This window comes from Pygocentrus nattereri, chromosome 7, assembly GCF_015220715.1.
Source record: "Pygocentrus nattereri isolate fPygNat1 chromosome 7, fPygNat1.pri, whole genome shotgun sequence".
Taxonomy (NCBI): Eukaryota; Metazoa; Chordata; class Actinopteri; order Characiformes; family Serrasalmidae; genus Pygocentrus; species Pygocentrus nattereri.
This window is the reverse complement of record NC_051217.1, coordinates 19,643,843-19,666,657: the sequence shown is the minus strand read 5'-3', so window position 1 is coordinate 19,666,657 and position 22,815 is coordinate 19,643,843. Positions and strand designations below refer to the sequence as shown.

Below are 22,815 nucleotides of genomic sequence, written 5' to 3'. Positions count from 1 at the left end.
GGGAGTAAATGGAACTCATCGGCTAAAAACTAAAAGATAAAATAGTTCAAATAATCACTTGGCCAGAAAATTTCTTTAATTTTAGAAGATAGACGGACATATTTCACAAAAAAAAAAAGAAAGAAAATGTAGCTATTTATTTTCTTTTTTCTACAGCAGTTTAAAAGCTCTTAAAAATATAAAAGCAGTGAAGCATTTTATGCTGCATTATCAGCACACCAGTGTATGAATCTGAAGCTGTAGTTGTGTTTAAAATATGTAACGGGGGTTTTAAAATGTTGAAAAATGTTGTTTTCTACCAATTTCCATCAATCATCACAGGTAAGACATGAATGAACCATAAATGTTTTTTCATGCCTATTTGTGCCAGTATACTTTTGCCAACGATGTTTTGGCTTGGTGTTTTTAAGTATGCTGTTTTCTTTTTTTCTCATCTTTGTACAACCTGGCCTATCCACTTTTTCGCAGCGCTGCCCAATAATTTATGTCTGTCCACACCACTTTTGCTTTCTCTTTCCAAGTCACCAGTGCAAAGGGCTTCAGTTACTGCATTCTGTAAACAAAGGCATAAATCTCACCGCCCACCGCCCCCCATTCATACAAGCTGTATCACATAAATCACATTTACAGGATTACTTAAAATTTCCCTTATATCACCTCAAATATAGTGCACAAAATTCTGTCTCAAACACTGAATCTTAAAAAAGGCTTCATTGTTAGTTTAGGCACCAGGTGAGAGTTCAGTTATGAGGGCCAGGAGAATTATTTGGCCTCTGGAACATAAAGCTCTAATGTTATTTCTCTTTACTTTTACATAGAATCCATCCATACAATGGGGGGGGCTTCCTCTGAGATTATTGATTAATCAGAATCAGATCAAGCTTTATTGGCCAGGTATACTTACACATACAAAGAATTTGGCTTTGGTTACCCAGGGGTACTCAGGGGTACATCCCAGTACCTTTAGTCAGGCATCATAACTGAACCATAATCCACTGAAATGGTATTTTCTAAGCTGTACTGACTCCACACACCCCGTCTCGTCTCCAGGCTTTTATTTTACTGTTCTGATTTAAAACATTCGGTTATTAACCATACGAATATCTACTTTTCCACTAGGAAAAACTCATGTAATGTACACCACTGGACCTTAAAACCACTGCTGTACCTTTGAGAGAACAATTACATTGTTTGTACCTTGATGAATGAATCATGTACCTGCATAGTACGTTTATTTCTAACAGTGTACAGTAGCTCACACTGCACCGTTTCTGACAAACAATAAAAATAAAAAATAATAATAAAATACAATGTGCATCCTACCACGCACTCAGACCATCACACACAAACACACGTCATTTTTTCCTGACCCTGGTGACAGACCCACATGTCATAAGGTGTGGTGAGCAAAGGCACAACACTTTGACCAAAGATCACAGATAAGCAAGACTGTTGGCATCTGAATAATGTACCACAATGATTTTTGCTCAATAGGCCAGGGGTCATGGACTAACATAGTAAACATAGTAGTCCATTTTCATTTCAGGTTGACTTTAAAGGGGAATTTCTCAGATTTTCCAAACATTCTGCACAATTAAATCATTGAGCTGTAAACAGAGTCATTCAGAGAGATTTGGTGTTAAATGCTGTGCTCTAGAGAAACTTACGGAGTCTGAATTGTTCACAATGGTGATGATAGGAACCAGACGTCTGAAGAGTTTAATGCCTCTAAAAACTCCTCACGGAACGTTATTACATAAATATATAGTTATGAATGTGCTGCCTGTCGGACACTTGTGATGTTTCACAAAGAAATTCAAGAAAATCTAAGGAAAAAAAACAAAAAGAATGAAGAATAACATTTAGGATTTCAATAAAACTGAAAAGCTTTAACTCATAAAGGATTTGCAAAATTTCTTGTTTTGCTATATGTGTAAATTCACTGATGTAAGAATGTGTTTACACAGATCTATGCCCATATTAATCTGGTCATATTTGATTTCATTTTTAAAATGAGCTCTGGGACAATAAGAAAGCCAAAAACTGACAATAGATGTGTGAAATGTAATATTTTCATATGATGGTAATTTCTTTTGTTTACTTTCTTATGTATGTATGTTTTTAATGCATCTCTCTTTTTTGTTATATATTTTTATGATCACTCTGACGCGTGTTTTGCGTTCACTGCAGTTTTAGCTGTAGTGTTTTGCAAAGTTTGTTTCATTTGATAATGATAAGAAATATTTGAGAGTAAAAAATGTGCACGGCCCCTTTAAGCGGCTGAAACCGGACGTTGTTTCTCTGCGCACAGGAAGTGCACGCTCGGGCTGCTGTGCTCGGTGTGTTTGCGTGTTTGTGTTTTTAAAGTTGATATAATGTCCAGAATCTGCGCAGAGAAGCTGGTCAGTCTGTACGGCCGGTACCGGGACTATGTGACGCGGCACCCCGGCGCAGCGGCGCAGGCGGAGAGCGCCGTGCGGACCCTGTCTTACCTGATAGCAGGTAGGAGAGACGAGGAGAGACGGAGGAGCCGGACTTACTGACCTGCTGCTGAGCGGCGGGGAGGGGGCACACACAGCCCGTTCAGTTTGGGGACACACACACACACAGCCCGTTCAGTTTGGGGACACACACACACACACACAGCCCGTTCAGTTTGGGGACACACACACACACACACAGCCCGTTCAGTTTGGGGACACACACACACACACAGCTCGTTCAGTTTGGGGACACACACACAGCCCGTTCAGTTTGGGGACACACACACACACAGCCCGTTCAGTTTGGGGACACACACACACACACAGCCCGTTCAGTTTGGACACACACACACACACACACAGCCCGTTCAGTTTGGACACACACACACACACACACAGCCCGTTCAGTTTGGGGACACACACACACACACACACAGCCCGTTCAGTTTGGGGACACACACACACACACAGCCCGTTCAGTTTGGGGACACACACACACACACAGCTCGTTCAGTTTGGGGACACACACACACACACACACACACACAGCCCGTTCAGTTTGGGGACACACACACAAAACACAGCTCGTTCAGTTTGGGGACACACACACACACACACAGCCCGTTCAGTTTGGGGACACACACACACAGCCCGTTCAGTTTGGGGACACACACACACACAGCCCGTTCAGTTTGGGGACACACACACACACACAGCCCGTTCAGTTTGGGGACACACACACACACACAGCCCGTTCAGTTTGGGGACACACACACAGCCCGTTCAGTTTGGACACACACACACACACACAGCCCGTTCCGTTTGGGGACACACACACACAGCCCGTTCAGTTTGGGGACACACACACACACACAGCCCGTTCCGTTTGGGGACACACACACACAGCCCGTTCCGTTTGGGGACACACACACACAGCCCATTCAGTTTGGAGGGGGACACACACAGAGCCCGTTCGGTTTGGAGGGGGGGACACAGAGAGCCCGTTCGGTTTGGAGGGGGACACACACAGCCCGTTCGGTTTGGAGGGGGGGGCACACAGAGCCCGTTCGGTTTGGAGGGGGGGGACACACAGAGCCCGTTCGGTTTGGAGGGGGACACACACAGAGCCCGTTCGGTTTGGAGGGGGGGGCACACAGAGCCCGTTCGGTTTGGAGGGGACACACACACAGAGCCCGTTCGGTTTGGAGGGGGACACACACAGAGCCCGTTCGGTTTGGAGGGGGAGACACACAGAGCCCGTTCGGTTTGGAGGGGGGGGGGACACACAGAGCCCGTTCGGTTTGGAGGGGGGGGGGCACACAGAGCCCGTTCGGTTTGGAGGGGGGGAACACACAGAGCCCGTTCGGTTTGGAGGGGGTCACACACAGAGCCCGTTCGGTTTGGAGGGGGTCACACACAGAGCCCGTTCGGTTTGGAGGGGGTCACACACAGAGCCCGTTCGGTTTGGAGGGGGTCACACACAGAGCCCGTTCGGTTTGGAAGGGACACACACAGCCCGTTCAGTTTGGAAGGGTGGGGGGGGGGGGGTACACACAGAGCCCATTCGGTTTGGAGGGGGACACACACACAGCCCGTTCAGTTTGGAGGGGGACACACACAGCCCGTTCAGTTTGGAGGGGCACACACACACAGCCCGTTCAGTTTGGAGGGGGAGGGGGGGGGGGGGCACACACAGCCTGTTCAGATTGGAGGGGGACACACAGAGCCCGTTCAGTTTGGAGGGGGGGGGGGACACAGCCCGTTCAGTTTGGAGGGGGGGGTACACAGGCCGTTCAGTTTGGCCTGGGTGGGTTCATACAAAGGTTTCTTTGAGTGTTCATCAAGATTAAGTGACCCTTATTAGTCCCACAAAGGGGAAATTTCACCTCCGTGTTGAATCCATCCGTGCAGTAAAAGGTGTGGTGGGCAGCCCTATCCACAGCTCCCTGGGAGCAGTGGGGGGTTAGGTGTCTTGCTCAAGGGCACTCCAGTCACGTACTGTCAGCTCTGGGGATTGAACTGGCAACCTTCTGGTCAAAGGGCTGGTTTATCTACAACCCTTGAAGAACCATTTTTAAAAAAGACTGATGTTAATTTAAAAAGATGTAAGAGACGCATGTTCTTGAAAATGGTTTTAGATCACCTTTTGCTCACTTGTGGTTCATTTTTAATTGTTTATTTTGTTCTTGCAGGTCGCTTTTCAGACTCTCATGAACTTTCAGAGCTGGGTAAGAGTGACTTACTTGCACAAACATTAAGCTGTTAGAAAAATAGCAGATTCATAACTGCAGCTGCAGGTGGCCTGTACTGCAGAGGACCACAGTTGGGCCTGGAGGGCCAGATTCCTGCACAGTTTAGCCCAGGAGTGTCCAGTCTTATCCACAAAAGGGCCATGGTTGCTGCTGGTGTTGCTTTTCATTCCAAACAAGCAGCAGCACATCTGATTCCACTTGCTTAATTTGTCTGTCTTCAAACAAGGGTTCATGGGTGTTACTCAAAACCAACAATGTGAAGAACGGACTTGTGTTCTTGGGAAGAACGTCTGACAAGTTACCGTGCTAGAATGAACAAACTTGCAAGAACACAAGGACAGAGAACACATGTACAGGAGTTTGAGATGTGCTGTGTACTAGAGATCTGCGCCGCACTGTTTTGTCAGTCGTGCTCCCGCAAGATTGTTTTGACCCACGCCCACCCACGCAGCTCCATCTAGGCGAACTGACATCCAATATACCTTATACTCTGCTGAAATAGCACAGCATTCGTGGTCAACAGGCTCACTGTTCACCAATCAGCATTTATTCCCAGTAAGCACAAAGCAGGAATTAAACCACAGAGCGGTTATTTTTGGTGTTTTGCTGGGCAGCTGTGGCTGTCGGACTGAAGGCTCTGCCATTGCTCTGCTCTGTTGCTTCCCAACATCTTTAGAATGACTTCATTCCCTTTAACATTTTTATTTTATATATATATATATATATATATATATATATATATATATATATATATATATATATATATATATATATAGTGTTGATGTGTGTGTGTGTGTGTGTGTGTGTGTGTGTGTGTATGTGTATATATATATATATAATATACACACACACACACACACACACACACACACACACACACGTACACAGACACCCATAACATTAAAACCTCCTTGTTTTTCTACACTCAGGACTACCACAGAGCAGGTATTATTTGGGTGGTGGATCATTCTCAGCACTGTGTTGTCACTGGTGTGTTAGTGTGTGTTGTGCTGGTCCGAGTGGATCAGACACAGCAGTGCTGCTGGAGTTTTTACACACCTCAGTGTCACTGCTGGACTGAACAGTGAATGGTCAGTGTTTATAAACTCCAGCAGTACTGCTGTGTCTGATCCACTTGTACCAGTGCAACACACACTAACACACCACCACCAAGTCAGTGTTGCTGCAGTGCTGAGAATGATCCAGCGTTAATTTGTGTGATTTCTCTTCATGCGTGCTTTGGCCCGCTCCTGCCTACAGTGGGCTGGTTTCCCGCCTGTTCCCATGGGCAACACTGAAAATTTGTCTGGCACCGCAAGATATTGAGTGCAAACCTGTACTGTGTACTTGCTGCTGCGCAGTTGATTTCACCAGAGTTAAGCTGCCGTTTAGCAGCTGATAAATTAAAAATATTCACCATAGAATCTCAGACGGTTTTGTACAGTATAAATGGCAAAGCAATATAATATAACTGCTTTTTCTTTACCAGTGAACAGTTTGTCAGCTATGACTTTAAAGTGGTGGTAATTTTGTTTAAATGTTCATGAGCCAACAGCAGGATAAACTGAGTAAAAACCTGGATTTTGAATAAATCTGTTTAACTTTAGGGTCAATGGACAAACAGAGTAATAGGAGGAGAAATAGAGAGGGAAAAGTTGCTGCTACAGCCATCTTTGCCAAGCTGAAGCGCTGATCCAGAGGTTAGCCAGGTTGAGGAGAGATGACTGAGACACTTCCCACACTGTTAGTCTAAACAGAGCCTCGTCCTGATGAAGAGTCAGAACATTCAGATTAGGCATTATTTGACATCTGTAATGTAATTCTTGCTGTATTTTTTTATGTAGTTAAGTGCGACGTTTACATAAAAAACAGAATTTATAAACATACAGCTGTGGTGAGCATCCTCTGCCGGGTGCGATGAAGCCGAAGTGAACGGTGGCACATCAGGTTGTTCTTGTTGGTGAGTCGTGAAATCATGCATTGTCGCTATTTGGGATGGGTCGAGAGCACATCTGGGTACTTTAACCGTTTAGAGTAGATTAGATTCAACTTCACTGTGCAGGTACAGGGCCAATGAAATGCAGTTAGCGTCTAACCAGAAGTGCAAAATACAGTATTATTTGCATAGAAAGTGCAGAAGGGTGGTAAATAGTGGTAGTATATCTGTATATTAGTTATATTAGTATATCGCTGTTGTTGGAAGAAAACCTTGTTTATCTCCAAAATGATAACTTTACAGGAGAAGGAAAAAAACTTACTTTTCTTTTAATGTAAGTCAATGGAACCAGACATATTTCCGAGTAATTTTGGGTTGTTTCTTTTGGTCCTTTCACCATGAAATTTACAACAGGCATTTTTAGATTACGTCAAAAACTGAAAAACAACAAAAATGGAGATACGAGGTTTTCTTCTGACAGCAGCGATATATTGGTATATGTGTTCTTGAATATGCAGCTTGGGCAGTGGAAGATGATGTTGAGCAAGGACACACAGAATGGAAACATCCTTTGTGGATAAGATTGGACACCCCTGGTTTAATGTTTTCCCTGTGCCTGTTTTTACTCTTTAGCTCATTGTGAAGGTTCTGAGTTGACTAAAATGTCTTAGATCAGAGAGAACTGTGCAACTGAAGATTGCTGAGGTCAAAATATGTTTTGTTGATTTTCTAAGTAAAAATAAGTCCTTTACATCCTCTACAGAGAACACACTGCTGTGCATCTTAATGCCCAATCACTGTTTATTTGCTGAATTTAAATCAGCACTGCGTAGGTTTTTTTTTTTTTTTTTTTGCTAATATTGAATGAAATAGCATTCAATATTAGAAGAGTCAGGAGAAAAAAACAGGCTAAAATATGATGAGCGTGTGTAGCTGCATATAAGAGACTCAGAAAGAAGGTTTTGGTTGATCTTTAGGTCTCAAATGCAAAATCAACATTATACTGATGAAGACATGATGATAGTGGCAGATAATTCATTCGCATCCTTTGAAGACACATCCTTCACCACGTTTTGACTGAACCTGCTCATGATCATCAGACTTAAGGAAGGGGTTTAAAGCACATCCTACATTTAATGTAATTCTGCATATTATATGCAGTTACATGTTTCCTCCAGAGAGGTCTCTAAATCCTCAAATCTGATATAGTGTAGCTTGAAAATATTGGAAAAATGGCTTGTGCAAAGGTTAGAGCATATTTTATTTCTTAATTTTTTAATCTGTTAATCCCAGCAAAATAAATAGAAACAGTGCAATAAAATCTGTGTAGAGGATATGTTAACTTCAACACACTTGATTTGCATGTTGTTTTGCATGTATGGATACATCAGGCTTTGACATATGAAAACAGCAGCTATGTGTAGCCGTTATGCAGTTGTATCAAAACTCCATTTCTTTAGTTTTTTGAAAGGGTAGACTGACAGATACTTTAATGATCCCAGGATTAGCAGCCAATAGCAGTCACACAACTCAAGACAGTTATAATAATAAGGGTGAAACAGTATAAAAGTAAGAATAAATATTTTTTTAAAAATTGAAGACACTTGCTGTTTTTTTTACATTTTGTGAACATTTAACAGACCAATAGAAGTCATCCAAATCTCTTTTTTTTTATTTTTAAGGATGAATATTTTTTTTATCAACATGAATGTTGATATAATCAAGTATGTTATTAGTAGGGGCGGGAATCTCTAGCCACTTCATGATTTGATTACAATTCAGAGGCTGCGATTATAAAACGATTATCGATGTCTTTTTTTCTATACAGGATTTATTTTATTTCTCAATGTGTGAGGACTTGGAACTTTTAAAGCAAAGTATTTGTAAAGACCCATAATGAATTTACATCCAATATCTTTTATTAATAAATCAAATGGAAGGGATGTGTTAAGTGAACTGGATGGCTCTCATTCACTGCTCTTGTTTGGAGCACATGAGACACTCCTGCCACTCATCTGTGATAAACTGCACAGTATCGATGACATAAGATCCTGTAGCAGTGGGTGTCCATGCAGCACATTACAGCTATCCTACTGTTTTCTTTAGTGGTTGCTGTGTCAGTAAAATATCTTCGAGACGGGACGCTGTATGTCGGCATAGCACAAAAGCCTCTCAAAGACAGAGTATGGATGCAAATCCTTGGCAATAATAGTTGCAACTTTGAGTTTGTAGTTTGCTTCGTCTGACTTTGGTGGAAGTTTTGACATTGCTTGATCGATGGTCTGCTAGTTGGCAGCCACTACAACAACCAGGCAGAAAACGGGTGGAAACATGTAATATGGTTTCCCCCCTCAACTTCACAGTAGCCAAAGTGCTTCCATACACTCAAGGGTCGGCAACCCGCGGCTCTTGTAATGCCCTGTTGTGGCTCCACAGCAGAATTAGATTTCCAGGTCAAATTAAACTAATCCTCCTTTTCAGGAAAATAAAGCTCTGCTGATCCATCAACAGTTTTAACAAATGATCTTAAACGCTGGTTCAGCTAGTAGCTAACAAAAAGGCGAAGAGAAAGATTTAACATCCATAATTTGGAGACGAATGGACTGATTTGTGTTTATAATCACTCCAGCTGTTTTCCTGATGCATTCGATCTGTACAAGAAACACTAAAAAAAAAAACGTGACCTTGAAGTCAATTTCTCATTCTTCACCCTCTTGTTTGAATTTTCCCGTTCCACCTTAAATGGAATAGCGGTTACATTCTGGTGCCTCATGCACCATTTAAGGTGGAACGGGACAGAACGAGAAACTGATTTCAGCCTCGTAAAAAGTAGAATATCGTGAGACATTTTACAAGAAAACTTTCTGCTTTTGTGGAAAGGTTTCTAGCTGGTGATGCAAAAAAGCAGCTATAGCTGAGCTACAGGCTACAAGAATCGTCCAAGAATCAATTTTTCCCTCACCCCTAACATTGAGTATGTTAGTTATATAATAAGTTGAATATGAAGTATATACTTGTATAATACATTTTTAATCATTGTATTATTGTATGATATACATTACCATATAAATGTTCAGAAGCGCCATATTCTTTATTGAAAATGTATTCACCAAAAGCTGTTTTAGATCTTTTATTCAATATTTCAAGGAGTCTGTGAACAAGAAGTGAGTGAAATGATGAATAATACACTAATTTTCTACTTATATTTAATTTACATTTACTTATTTATTTACTTATTTGCATTCTCCAAATATGGTGAATTCTGGATCATTTTTTTTATAGCTTTATTCTCGATGATGTTCAGCTTCCTCTGTCATTTTAGACTCATCCGCAATTCTGTTCATCATTCTGGACACGTGTAGCATTTCTTTGTTTCCATTAACAGCTTCCTAGTGTCTTACTAATTACTTACTACACATGAGCGGTTTAACAAGTGCACAAACATATTAGAATCATTTCATACACATGTCTACAAGCCGATTGATTTTCTATTATTGAAAACTTGTGAATGGTGGTGTAAGTAATTCTGTAGTAATCTACCATAATGACTTTTCACTTCATTGTCTGTTTTCTTTCACAGTGTATTCGGCCTCCAACTTGTTGGTGCTGCTAAACGATGGCATTCTAAGGAAGGGGCTGTCTAGGACACTGCCGGTGGTAATTTTTCAGAGGATGTTTCTTACTCAGTCTGTTCTCCTCCCACTGTTACACCTCACACGCCCAGGCATACTGCAGGGCTGACGCAGTCCCTTGATCTCTGTCTTTAAACCACTGTATCCTGTTGCCTAACCTTCAGTTTCTAATGTTCTCTCTCTCTCTCTCTCTCTTCCTCACCTGCTCGCTTTCTCTCCCTTTCTCCCATATATCTCTATCAGTCCACTTATATAAGCCACTGATGGAAAGCAATGGTGTGTTGTTGGCATGGTAACACATATAAAGTTGCTGAGACGGGGGCATGTTTTGAGATTTTGAAAGGAACGGTCTGTCCCCAGCTAAAGAGACAAAACGGGAAAAACAACTGACCACGCTTTCATCTCAATATGTAATATGCAGTATTGTCTTTGCTGTCTAATAGGCTTATTATTGAGGATCCTGGAGCATCACATAGGAAGAGATACTGAATGTGCTGTTAGTAAAATCAGGGTAAAGTGTGGATTTTGGGCATCTTAAATTGTCTTTAATCTTCAGTACGCTAATAGCTTTGGCTTACGTTTGTACGAAACTAAAGCTTTGATATACTTATCAAGACCTATTAAAGCTAGTGAACATACCAGCTGCCTTTTACATTGGGGAAATATTAAAGGAACAATAAACTTTTTATAAATTTACAGTAAGGCTAAGAACATTTTGTGCTTCTTCTGTAAAGTTACCATGTTAGAGATACACCGTTAGCAGGTACTTTGCAAGTACATTTTTCATTCATTGAGGTACAAACAATATAAATGTTCCCTCAAAGGTACAACGGTGGCCTTAAGGTCCACCAAATATGTTTATTCCATGTGAAGAGTAGGTATTTGTACCTTGTCATAATCTAATGTTTTAAAACAAAACAATAAAAGGCCTGGAGGCGAGACGGGGTATGTAGAGTCAGTACAGCTTCGAAAATATCATTTCAGTGGATGGTTCAGTTATGTTCCCTGACTAAAGGTACTGACATGTACACTTGAGGGTCCTGCCCCAGTGACAGTTTTGTATCTTTATTTCTGAGAACATTTTAGTGCAACAGCAATATTCTTTAAAATGTAATAAATAGAATGGTAAATTAGGACCTTTAATTTGCAAAATAGCTTGTCTCTAATATTATTAATTGAAAACCTGAAGGAGCATGGCATGTCTAAACCCGTCAGAGGTGTGAAGTGCATAACCTGCATCTTATGCTTTGGTCAGAGTATACATAAGGAAGCATAGAAAAGACTACTGCAGCTGGTTAAATGCTATGGCACAGTGCACGAAAAGCTCTGGCACCATGTAGCATACACACTCAGAAAAAAAGGGCACTAAACTGTCACTGGGGCAGTCCCCCTCTTGTCACTGGAGTGGTTCCCTCAAGCCTACATCTCAGTACCTTTAGTCAGGGAACATAACTGAACCATAATCCATTGAAATGATTATGTATGACTCCACACACCCTGTCTCATCTCCAGGCTTTTTATTTTATTGTTCTGTTTTAAGTCATTCAGAGTCATTAAGAGTGATTACAGACGAATTATGAAATGCTGACATTAATGACATACATATCAATACAATAAAATGACAAATACATATCAATACAATAAAACAATACAGTAATATACATATTAATGACATACAGCCAATCAGCCGTCTAGATTTGAGAACAAGAATGCGTATTGGCTCCAAAGACCAAATAGGTAGTGATATTTGATATTGAATGACATGGACATTTTATCGTTTCTGGTGGGAGGGGTGAACAATATGACGGTATTTTATCGTTATCGTGATAAATGTTATATGTTTCATTATGCTTCTGAGCATAATGTGCATATCATCAGTAGAGAAAACTAAGTATATGTTTAACTATAAAATAATTAGGCCTGTTTAATTGCATTTACTGTAGTGCAGATTGTAAAAATTGTAGTGTGCTTATTATTATTATTAGTTTATATGTGGCACAACGAGTTTTACTTTTCTTCCAGCTTATTAAATCTCTAAATATTATGATCCATATTATGTATTGTAAAAATCTCTTGAAGTATTGTAATATACATTTTTAGCCATATTGCCCACCTTTACCTGGTAGTATTGATGTAGTACTATAAAGGTTTTGAATGTTGATATTCAGCTCTGAGCAACTGTGTTTCCATTATACTGTTCAAATCTAACATATTGTGAGTGTTTTGAAGCACACGGTGTACAAGACCTTCTTATTTCCTTATTTTTGTGCCAGAGAGACAGATTTATCTTGGAGTTTCCCCACCCGAGTGTTCAGAAAAACACATTTAGAGACTGAGGCGCTTTCAGTGGTGCAATAAAAGTGGCACTCGGCTCTAGGTGGGGAGGGAATAAGACAGGATTCATGACCCTGGGCTCCTTTCACACGGACATAAATAGAGCTCTGCTGAGAATGCTTGAGTTTATATTGTGTTTATGGTGGTGCAGATCAGTCTGTATCACCACTGTTTGACCTACAGAATGATACATGTGTGTGTGTGTGTACTGTGTTAGTCTCTCTCCCAGCAGAGGCTTTTGACATGGCTGTCTGTGCTGGAGTATGTGGAAGTCTTCACAGAAATGGGGGCCACCAAGTTGTGGGGGGAGACTGGACGCTGGCTCGTCATTGTGCTTATTCAGATTGCAAAGTAAGAACCTTATCTCTGAAGAAGCAGCAGCAGCCTGGATAATATCACCAGTAGCAGTAGGGGTGCACCAATCATGAATTTTTATGGCCTATTTCAGTTCTAATTTCTTTGTTGTAGGAATGGGCAATATGACAATGTTTTATCATTAGTAGCACAGTATGCTCATCTGTGAATGTTGTCTACTAAAAGAACACTGACTGCAAGTTACAAAAAGAGAGCATAATTAGTCCTGTTTAATTGCAGAGCAGAGTGTGAAATATATCATTTAATAAAACTCTTTTTTTTTTTTTTTTTTTTTTTTTTTTTTATTAAATGTGACCTTGCTGGGAAGTTTTTGCTTCTTCCAACTGATCAGGCCTTAGATAAACAGAATATACACATCATGATAAACATTATGACCACCTGCTTGTTTCTATGCTCACTGTCCACTTTATCTGCTCCACTTACTGTATAGGAGCACTTTGTAGTTCTACAGTTACAGACTGTAGTCCATCTGTTTCTCTGATACTTTGTTAGCCCCCTTTTACCCTGTTCTTCAGTGGTCAGGACCCCCATGGACCCCCACAGAGCAGGTACTATTTGGGTGGTGGATCATTCTCAGCACTGCAGCAACAGTGATGTGGTGGAGGTGTGTTAGTGTGTGTTGTCCATGGAGGTCCTGACCACTGAAGAACATGGGGAAAAGGGGGCTAACAAAGTATCAGAGAAACAGATGGACTACAGTCTGTAACTGTAGAACTACAAAGTGCTCCTATACAGTAAGTGAAGCTGATAAAATGGAGAGTAAGTGTAGAAACAAGGAGGTATAATGTTATGCCTCATTTGCATATGATGCATATTGTGTATTGTAAAAATGTGCTGTATTAGCCTCCTTGAGACCACCGGTGGTTCCAAAATGCTTTTTGTCATATTCTTCATAACTTTCATAAACTACATTCAGAAGCTGGGTGTCGTATGAGGCTGAAACTGTCTGCTTTCCAGTCAAATAGATGTTATTACCCTTTTATTATAAGGGTTTAAAATTACAAGTATAATAATATTAAGTATAATAAAAATAATTCTACTGAAAGTTGACTCATTTTTCCACAAATCTGGCCTATAAACTATAAACAGACTTCTTCAGTGATCCGCTCTGTAAAGATTATTTTTATAAAATAATACAAAGAGCGTCAGAGGTTTTTGGCTTTTCAGCAGTAAATTGTAAGCATATAGCAATATGTGTAGATCATAAAACATGTTCCATTAATTTGATTACTAACTTAAAATTTAAAAGTTGTAATTATTTCATGCAGTTACTGAATAATTTGCCTTAAGATTTGGTCACATAAATTCAGATGAACAAACCAAAATATACCCTGGTGCATAAGAGGTTAAATATTTCCAAATTATGGAAAAACTAATTTTCCTCACTTTTTTTGAAACAAGTTTTATGTAATACATGAACACAGCTGAAGTTTTAAAATGGACTCTTCAGTCCATATATGGAAACCAAATTATGTACATACATCTGCCTATTCAGTCTGCAGTAGTTTAGCCCTGCCCATTCAAGCTGAAGTTAGGAGTGTTCAGCTTGGACTACTTTTTAAATGAGGACAGCCAATTAGAAGAGAGGTCATTTACATATATCAGGCTTAAAGACACTAACAAAAACAGCTTGTTAAATTCTAAGTGAAGAAGTGGTTGAAAAATGATCACATGAATATTTAACTTAAAGTTTTGGTATCACACAGATGTCACCTAAATAAAAAGCAGGAAAAATGTAGGATATGGGCCTTTAGGGTGCTAACTACTTACTATTCTTTGTGTACCATCATCCACGCTGGATTAAATCCATTTAAACAGGACTAATTCTGCCCTCTTGCAGTGAAACATGCAGTTGGTCAGTGTTTGTTATATACTGACGATATTCACAGTATGCTTATAAAAATATAATGTGGTGTAATGTCACATCATTTATCATGATAATAATATAAACAAAATAAACATAAATTTACCTGAAATTCTGATTGTGTATTAAGAGTGAATATAGGCTATATACTCTGATTCAGGCTGGTTTCAGTCGTGCAGTCTTGGACAGCTCTAATGCCGAGGTCTTATTGTCCACCTTATGAACATACACAGAGCCATCCTCCGCCTCCTGCTGCTCTTCTGGTATAAGTCAGGCATCCAGACTTCACCTCCCATAATTCCACTGGACAGAGACTCACAGCTGTATAACAATGGTAAGAAATCATTCAGGTGAATTTAGCACTGTGTAAATGATCTCACACTTGCCTCAGACTGCAGCTACACTTCTATCCAAAACATTTCTACAAAAAATGATTTAAGACTTAAGAACGTTTGTTGAATTGGGCTGTGGAGCAGAAATTGTAAATAATATTTTATTCCCTTTTGTTGAACTTTTAGCAAATAAATAATTTGTTGGTCCCCAAAAACATTGGAAGGATTTTTTTTTCAAGAAAAATAACAAATTTATGTATAAATTCAGTGTCATGACACATTTCCCTCACATACCTCTTACAGCAAACATATACAAACACAAACAGCATGGTGGAGGTAGTGCTGCACTGATGAGGAGACGAGAGCATTTTTAAAATAAATGCTGTCACTTTTTAGCTCATATGAACAGAGATGTACAGAACAGACTACAGCCTTGTCTAAGTGGAAACAGCTCAACCAGCTCTTTATGACAATTTATGCAGTAATTCCTTGGAAACATAGCTTGTGTACTTGTTAAATAATCTCACTTTTTTAATTTTATTTTAAATGTTGCCATAATGAATGCAGTGTCAAAAACCACATAAGCAAGTCTATTAAGATTAACAACACAGTTTGAGGCAAGTGTGTGATGATACAGGCATGCAGTTAGCAGCATTCTATCTGGTGGTGTATAAGCTTACATTACATGGTAGCTACATGAGCTTTGTAACACCAGTGCGAAAATAAAGAAGCAAACTTCACACCTATCATGTCTTCATGCTGATCAGCTACATTTAGAAGGAAATTGCATAGTAGTAGATTTTTCACTGAACTACTGCTGTAAGTTAATTAGGTTTTGTACCATTGTGTGTGCGACATGGGAGAGATTGCTTACATATGCTTCTCCTCCATCAGACCAGGATGGTCAGGAGGTAGAGGAGGATGCCACTTTCATAGGACAGCGCTCAGGAAGAGTGATGCGACCCTTGGGAAGTGGTAAGGCATTGCAGTATGTCCCAGTAAAAGTGCAGTTTTTCAGTGATTTTTATTCTTGGACCACAATTTATCAAACTCACTCTGCTTTCTTTGTTTAGCGCCTTCACTACATGCTCGCCTGTGGGGTGTTCCTAACAGAGAGAGGAAAAGGAGGCATCAGGAGGAGGAGCTGCAGTCCAGTCCCACCCCTCTGGGTCTGCAGGAGACTATTGCAGAGTCGCTGTACATCTCTCGACCTCTCGTGCACTGTATCCTCCTGCTGCTGATCAGCATGCTAATAGGTCTAAAACCTGTTAAAACCCCCAGAGAACCTAAATCTCATGGAGACCTGCTGGTGACATCCTGTATAAATAAAAAATAATGCATGGCTATGCTGTATTAATGTGTGGGAACAAGATCCTAATGTGTGGCCATGACTTAGTAAGGCGTGGGAATGAGATCCTAAAACATTGCTATGACTAAGTAAGGCATGGGGACGAGATCTTGCCTTAGTAACTGTGGCCAAGGCTTCATTATCTCACTCCCACTGAGTTGTAGCCTCCCATCCATCACCTTTCCATCAAGACTGATGTGGTTTGGCCCATCCACACAGTATAAACAATACTTTGTACCCCTGCGCTCTGTCTCTGTTCAAGCCAGAGAAACTTTAAATAAATAAACAGCTAACCACCAAGCGAAAGCTCACCTAGTACACATAACTGACCTATCAAGCAAACTCATTTGTCTGCCTGTTGTCCGTTCATCTGTTCTTTTAGTGGACACACGACTGACTGAATATATTCTTTCCATTAGAATATAGTCACAGGCATAAAATTCTCAGAACAGCATTTTTTAAGCAACTGAAGTAAACAGTTTTTTTTATTATTATTCACGTTTTACTTAAGTTTAGTATAATAAATTTTTTTGTTATTTTACATTGGTGTTCCCCACACTTTAATACTTTAAAAGCATGTGCGTTTGCAAAATATTATGTCCTTGATTATTGTGTCAGACAGCTTGAAAGATTGAAAGACAAAAAAAATGTAGCATCATGTCACAAAAGACATTTTTATGATAAATATATTGCAGTATTTCCATTTTCTGAAGTTGGAATTGACAAGTATCAACAAAACACTAATACCATAATGTCATGAAGAACCACAATAATAATAATAATAATTATTATTATTATTGCCTTTTTAATAAATCATTTGCAAAAATAAAGGTATTTAACCTAAGATGAATCAAGCAATTGTAAAAGAAATCAATTAAGTAAATTAAATCATAATAGGCCGACATCCAGTCAGTTTCTTATTACCATGCAGTTTGCACTGGTGGATGTTGTTGTTGTTATTGTTTACAGACTCTTTAAATTTGATCTAAATCTCTTTTTCATGATATTATGTTCTAGAAGTATAGATGATATCTGTCGTATATTTAGAAATGCATACTGTTATTTAGCATAATGATAACGTATTGTCATATTGCCAGCTCCCGGATCTCCAAGATGGCTAAAGTTTCATTTTGCCGCTAAGAAAGATGCTGTAACTGTGTTCTCCTTGATGCTGTGTGCTCTCAGTGGCCTGTCTGGGGCTGTGTGGCAGACGGTCCTGGAAGCCTTGGCTCATCTCTGGTCTGCTGGAGATAACCAGGTAGAGAAATCTTTCTGTATGGGCATTTAGAGTGAGTTTTTAGGTGAAGTTCTCCATCGATCTCTGTCCTTATCCATTTGTTTCTCTATCTGTGTGAGCACACATGCCAACACAGTGCTTAAATCTGAGTTACTGTGTTTCATTTTTGGCCAGTTTCAGTCTGTTGAGTGACACCACAAAGCCGCTGAACCACAGAGAGAAGGCGGAGATGAGGAGAAGAGCCTTCCTCCTTCTGTACTACCTGCTCCGCTCACCTTTCTATGACAGATACTCTGAGTAAGTCTTCCATCAACAGCCCTTTAGACAGTGAACTACTAAATGCAAGTACACAGTGCATGCTGATATCTGAACATCCTCCGTCAAATTACAGGTTGATTATGTTGATTCACTAAGTAAAAATAAGTTAATACATCCTCTACAGTAAAAATAAGTTTATACATCCTTTACAGGGAAAAATAAGTTAATACATCCTCTACAGGAAAAATAAGTTAATACATCCTTTACAGTAAAAATAAGTTAATACCTCCTCTACAGGAAAAATAAGTTAATACATCGTCTACAAGGAACCACACTTAACCTAATTGCACTTTGATTTGACATTCGGTTGTCAACTACATATGTTGTTGATATATCTACTTGGCTACTTCAGTTTACACTATATGACGCTGAATCATGATGCAAGTTAGACATTGATGTTCCGGACCTTTGCTTGAGGAAATTCTATTGACTTTTAATTAAATACCCCTGATTTAAATGATTTGAGAAACCCTTATTTATGATTAATAATGATTTAAATTACTTTGACAATGATTTAACAATTTTAGAAATTCCCCTGTAAATAGATTTCAGCTAGCACCAAAGACATTGAACTTCTTGAACCCAGCTTGACTCAGCACTGGTTCTGCCACCCCTTTAGGAGACTTAAGCAACATCCATATCCTCTAGAGGTTGTTATGCTGATGTCCTAAGTCAGTTAAAGCATGGTCCTTGTCTTGAAGTACTGATGCCCTGCGTATTTCCATAATTCTCCTGCTCTGAAACAATAAATGTCCAGGCAGAGATGCTCCAGTACTAGAACTGGTTAACTGAACATGCCTTATTATCGATAGGAGCTCACATTACTTAAAGACGAGTACATTCAAAGGTTAAAATTTGCAATTTCGTTCCACATGAAGGAATAATTGCTCTCAATTGAACTTTTTTGGGAGCATCTTTTGCTTACTCTTTCTTTGCCATCACAGAACGAAGATCCTTTTCCTTCTCCGTTTCTTGGCCGACTACGTTCCCGGAGTTGGCTTGGTTGCACGTAAGCAAAATCTATTCCATTTATTCCATTTTTCTCTTTGGTGCATACAGGAAAGCACCCTTGCTGTTCTGATCTCAGTAATGTCATAATTATGTCCATTTCCTCTGTGCTCAGGGCCACTGATGGAATACCTACCTATCTGGCAGAAGATCTACTTTTATAACTGGGGCTGATGTTGAAGAGCAAACGCTGAAGGTCATGAGGACCAGCCCACATGCAGGAGCCCTTAACTCTGCTTAAAAGCCACATACCTGTGCCAGAACATCACTGCGATAATCTGAGTGCTGAAAATAAGGTGCAGCCGCTGTGGAAGGCAGATTGTGCTCCACTCTGCTTGGTGACTGGGTACACAATTGTTTCGGTTTGCTTAGCAAGTATGATTGAATGACCATTTTCCAGAAATTGCACTGATATTGATCCAGTAAATAATTATTCTCTTTTGCTCGGGTTTGTTTTGTTTCAGCATTCATGCATTTGAGCCTTTTTTTCCCCTCATTTGTTGAATAGTAGCTATCCTCATTTTCTTTCTGTGCCACCCATAAATTCCATGCTTTTCCTTTAGATTTAGTCCTTTTAAAGAGTTATTCCACTGACTTATTTTGAAACTGTCTGCATGTTTGTCACAGGAATATTAACAAAGACATGCAGTGTGGTTTGATGTGAAATAGTTAATTGTAGAGAAACAAAGGCCCAGTCCCATTTCTTCTTTCTACCCCTACCCCTTCTTTTCGAGTGTCACCCTAACCCCTTGGAACGGAGTTGGGGCCCTCAAATAAAAAAGAGCATTACTTCATTAACAGCTACTAGCTCTGCTCTGTAGGCGACCCTGCCTGTCTGCAGTGACAACAGAGAAGGGAAAAGTTCAGCTCCTCACTGCTGGGCTTTAGTTACATTTAGGGCATCATATGCCTTCAAAGAGGGGGGCAATTATTTTTTATTGCACACCACTAATTCTTTGGTGATATGAAGCTGAAGTCAGATATTCACCAGATTCTCAGATTTTCCATTCCACCTTAAATGGAGCAGCAGTTACATTCTGGTGCTTCAAGTGTCAGAACTGCTGGACTATTTAAGGTGGAACAGGTGATGTAGCTAGCTAGCTACCGAGACATTAGCATGCTATTAGCAATTTTTTGTGCTTGTTATGAATAAAATTATCATAATACTTTGAAACTCTCTCCCCTCTATCTCAACAAGAATTGGGACACCCTAACCCTAGACGTGAACGCGCAAAACAGAGGGCTAAGTGCTAAGTGGTAGGGGCGAGGGGTGAAATGGGATTGGGCCTTACTGACATACAGTGGTGGTGATAGGAACCAGGGGTCACCATGTCTACAACACAAATATGACTGTTCAGTTCACTGTCCAAAACAGCCAGTGAACCTACACAGTTTTTATGTTATGCTGATGCTGGTAACAAATTTCTACCATATTTGGGGAAATTTTTTTTTTTTGAGAAGTATTACACTATGACGCTCTGCGTGTGCCCCTCTACCATGAATGTTTTTTTAAAATATACAATTTTAGACAAAACTTTGTTTTAAAAATAGTTTTGAATAATGTCTCTGGCATCAGGCAGTGCATTCATAACCAAGAGATTAAACTCAGGTAAATTCTGTTTAAAAACATCCGGTTCCTATTGCCACTGCTTTGAGAAATTCTGAATTGGTATGTTTCTCTGGAATGGTGCATTTCGCATTAGACTACTCTCAATGACTGTGTTTACATTTTAACCATTTATGCAGAAATTTTGAAAACTCAGTGGAATTCCACTTTAGATTCATTCATCAGAGTAGTGATTGAAAATGACTGATGTATTCAGTGATTTTTCTGACTGATGCAGTAATGTGGCACAAAACCCGAACTCTAGCTGATACAAGAGCTCAGTTGGTATACTGTCATTGTAAAAGACCCCAGTAGACCCCAACAGTGTCATCATTCTGTAGGTGGTGTCATACGTATACCGGAAACAACCAGTTGGACTTCTCAGAGAAAAATTAATGGAATTTTTGAAAACTCACTCTGTGGTTTACAAAAATGGGTCCAAACACTATTTTTATCCTACATACATTTTTTCACTGGATATCTCTCAATCCTCTGAGTTATCAGGTTGTTAAGGAGATGAAATATGCATTTTGCTAACACTGAACTGACACCATAAGATAGGCAAGTACACAAAAATACCTCAAACACGCCAGCAAGCTTTGTCCAGTGCAGTAGTTCAGGTGTTATGATAGTAGATGAATGCATTAGCAGCAGCTGGTGATGTTGAATAGTAGGGTTGAAGTTTACTAGTAGCCTTACTTCACTGTGCAGAAGTGGAAGATTGCTATTAGCGCAGACGTAGCGATGGTCATATCTTGACTTCTAAACAACCTCATAAATCAGAGGATCCAGTGGAAAAATGTTCAGATCGGATATGGAAACCTTTTTGTATGTACCAGAGTAGTAGCCACATTTATATGCACCTTAATAGTCAGACTAATAGCTCAATCGGAATAAAATTTGTGCATGTATACACCTCAGTCGGAATGGTCTCGGCTAATTGAGGCTTTTCAGAATATAATTGCTATCCGACTGAACGAGGTGGGTAATCCTGTAAATAAACCGTTAAATAGAAGAATAATAACTGTGTAAACACCTGTATCTGATTACATTCCCTATCGGAAAGTTTAAGTCCGTTCTTCATGTGCGTCATAATGAGAGTTTATATTGTTCAACATGGCGGAGCATAAACTGGTCTGCAGAGGAGACTAAGTTTATGCTCTGAGCTTTAAAAGTCGGTGGGACAGACATCCAGCTTATGTGTCTCAGAACACAACGTCTTCCTCTCTGCCTTCTTTAATAAGGACATGTGAAGGACGTTTTCCTGAGTCTGACATCATTTTAAAACAATTACAAACACAAGCACTGCTCACTGCTGCTCATCTCACTCTGTCATGGTAGTCACGGACTGTCACGGTAACGTCTACTTTAAGTGGTACTCTACAAATGCTCGTCATTTTGTATTGGATTACTCATAGTGCACATGTAACCAGAGAATTACTGCTCTGCAGTGTCTTCCGGGTTTCTCAAATGCTAGAGGGTGCTCCCGAGTGAGTCCAAAATGAACGGGTCGATATAGAGCATTTGATCAAAATCAGTTCGTAAATGCTTAAACATTTTTAATGTAAAATAAGTAATTTTCTTAACACAGAACAGCAAAAAACATTTCAACACTGCTGTTATATTTTTAAGAGCTTTTAACGTCCATGATGACTGTGAACACGAAAAGCCTGTGAGCTGCTCTGCTCGCCAGCCAATCAGCACTCAACAGTATCGATCAGCACATTAACAGGAATGCCAGCTTTCTTCCAACCAAAACCTGTATAAAGTAGAAAGATGCAAATATATAGGTTTATAAGTTTTCTTTGTTTTTTTAGTGGAATGCATCCTTCTACATTCTAAAATTAAAGAAACGTTCTGGGCGAGTGATTAGAAACTGTTAACTTTTAGTTTTTAGCCAGTGAGCTCTATTTACTCCCATTCGTTGAAGACTCCCTCAAGGGTGCCCTCTGCTGTTTAGCAGTCCTGTATTTGATATAACAGGGGAAATAGGAAGTGGCCAGGCTCCTCATAAACTGGCTCTGATGTAACTGGAGATTTTCCATCAGATTGTTGAGTAGAGTGATCAGATAAACATTTCAGTCTAAATC

The 22,815-nt window shown here is 39.9% G+C and overlaps 1 protein-coding gene across 1 annotated transcript; it reads left to right on the top strand.

The window, feature by feature from the left end:
* Positions 1 to 2,298: 2,298 nt before the first annotated feature.
* pex16 (peroxisomal biogenesis factor 16) lies at positions 2,299 to 19,563 on the top strand. The gene is made up of 11 exons (XM_017708027.1): positions 2,299 to 2,502; positions 4,676 to 4,711; positions 10,252 to 10,328; positions 12,855 to 12,988; positions 15,110 to 15,210; positions 16,103 to 16,183; positions 16,282 to 16,431; positions 17,742 to 17,814; positions 17,968 to 18,090; positions 19,056 to 19,120; positions 19,235 to 19,563. Exons 1-11 carry the CDS (start codon positions 2,376 to 2,378, stop codon positions 19,291 to 19,293), a joined length of 1,026 nt encoding a protein of 341 aa, XP_017563516.1. The 5' UTR covers positions 2,299 to 2,375; the 3' UTR covers positions 19,294 to 19,563.
* Positions 19,564 to 22,815: the final 3,252 nt, after the last annotated feature.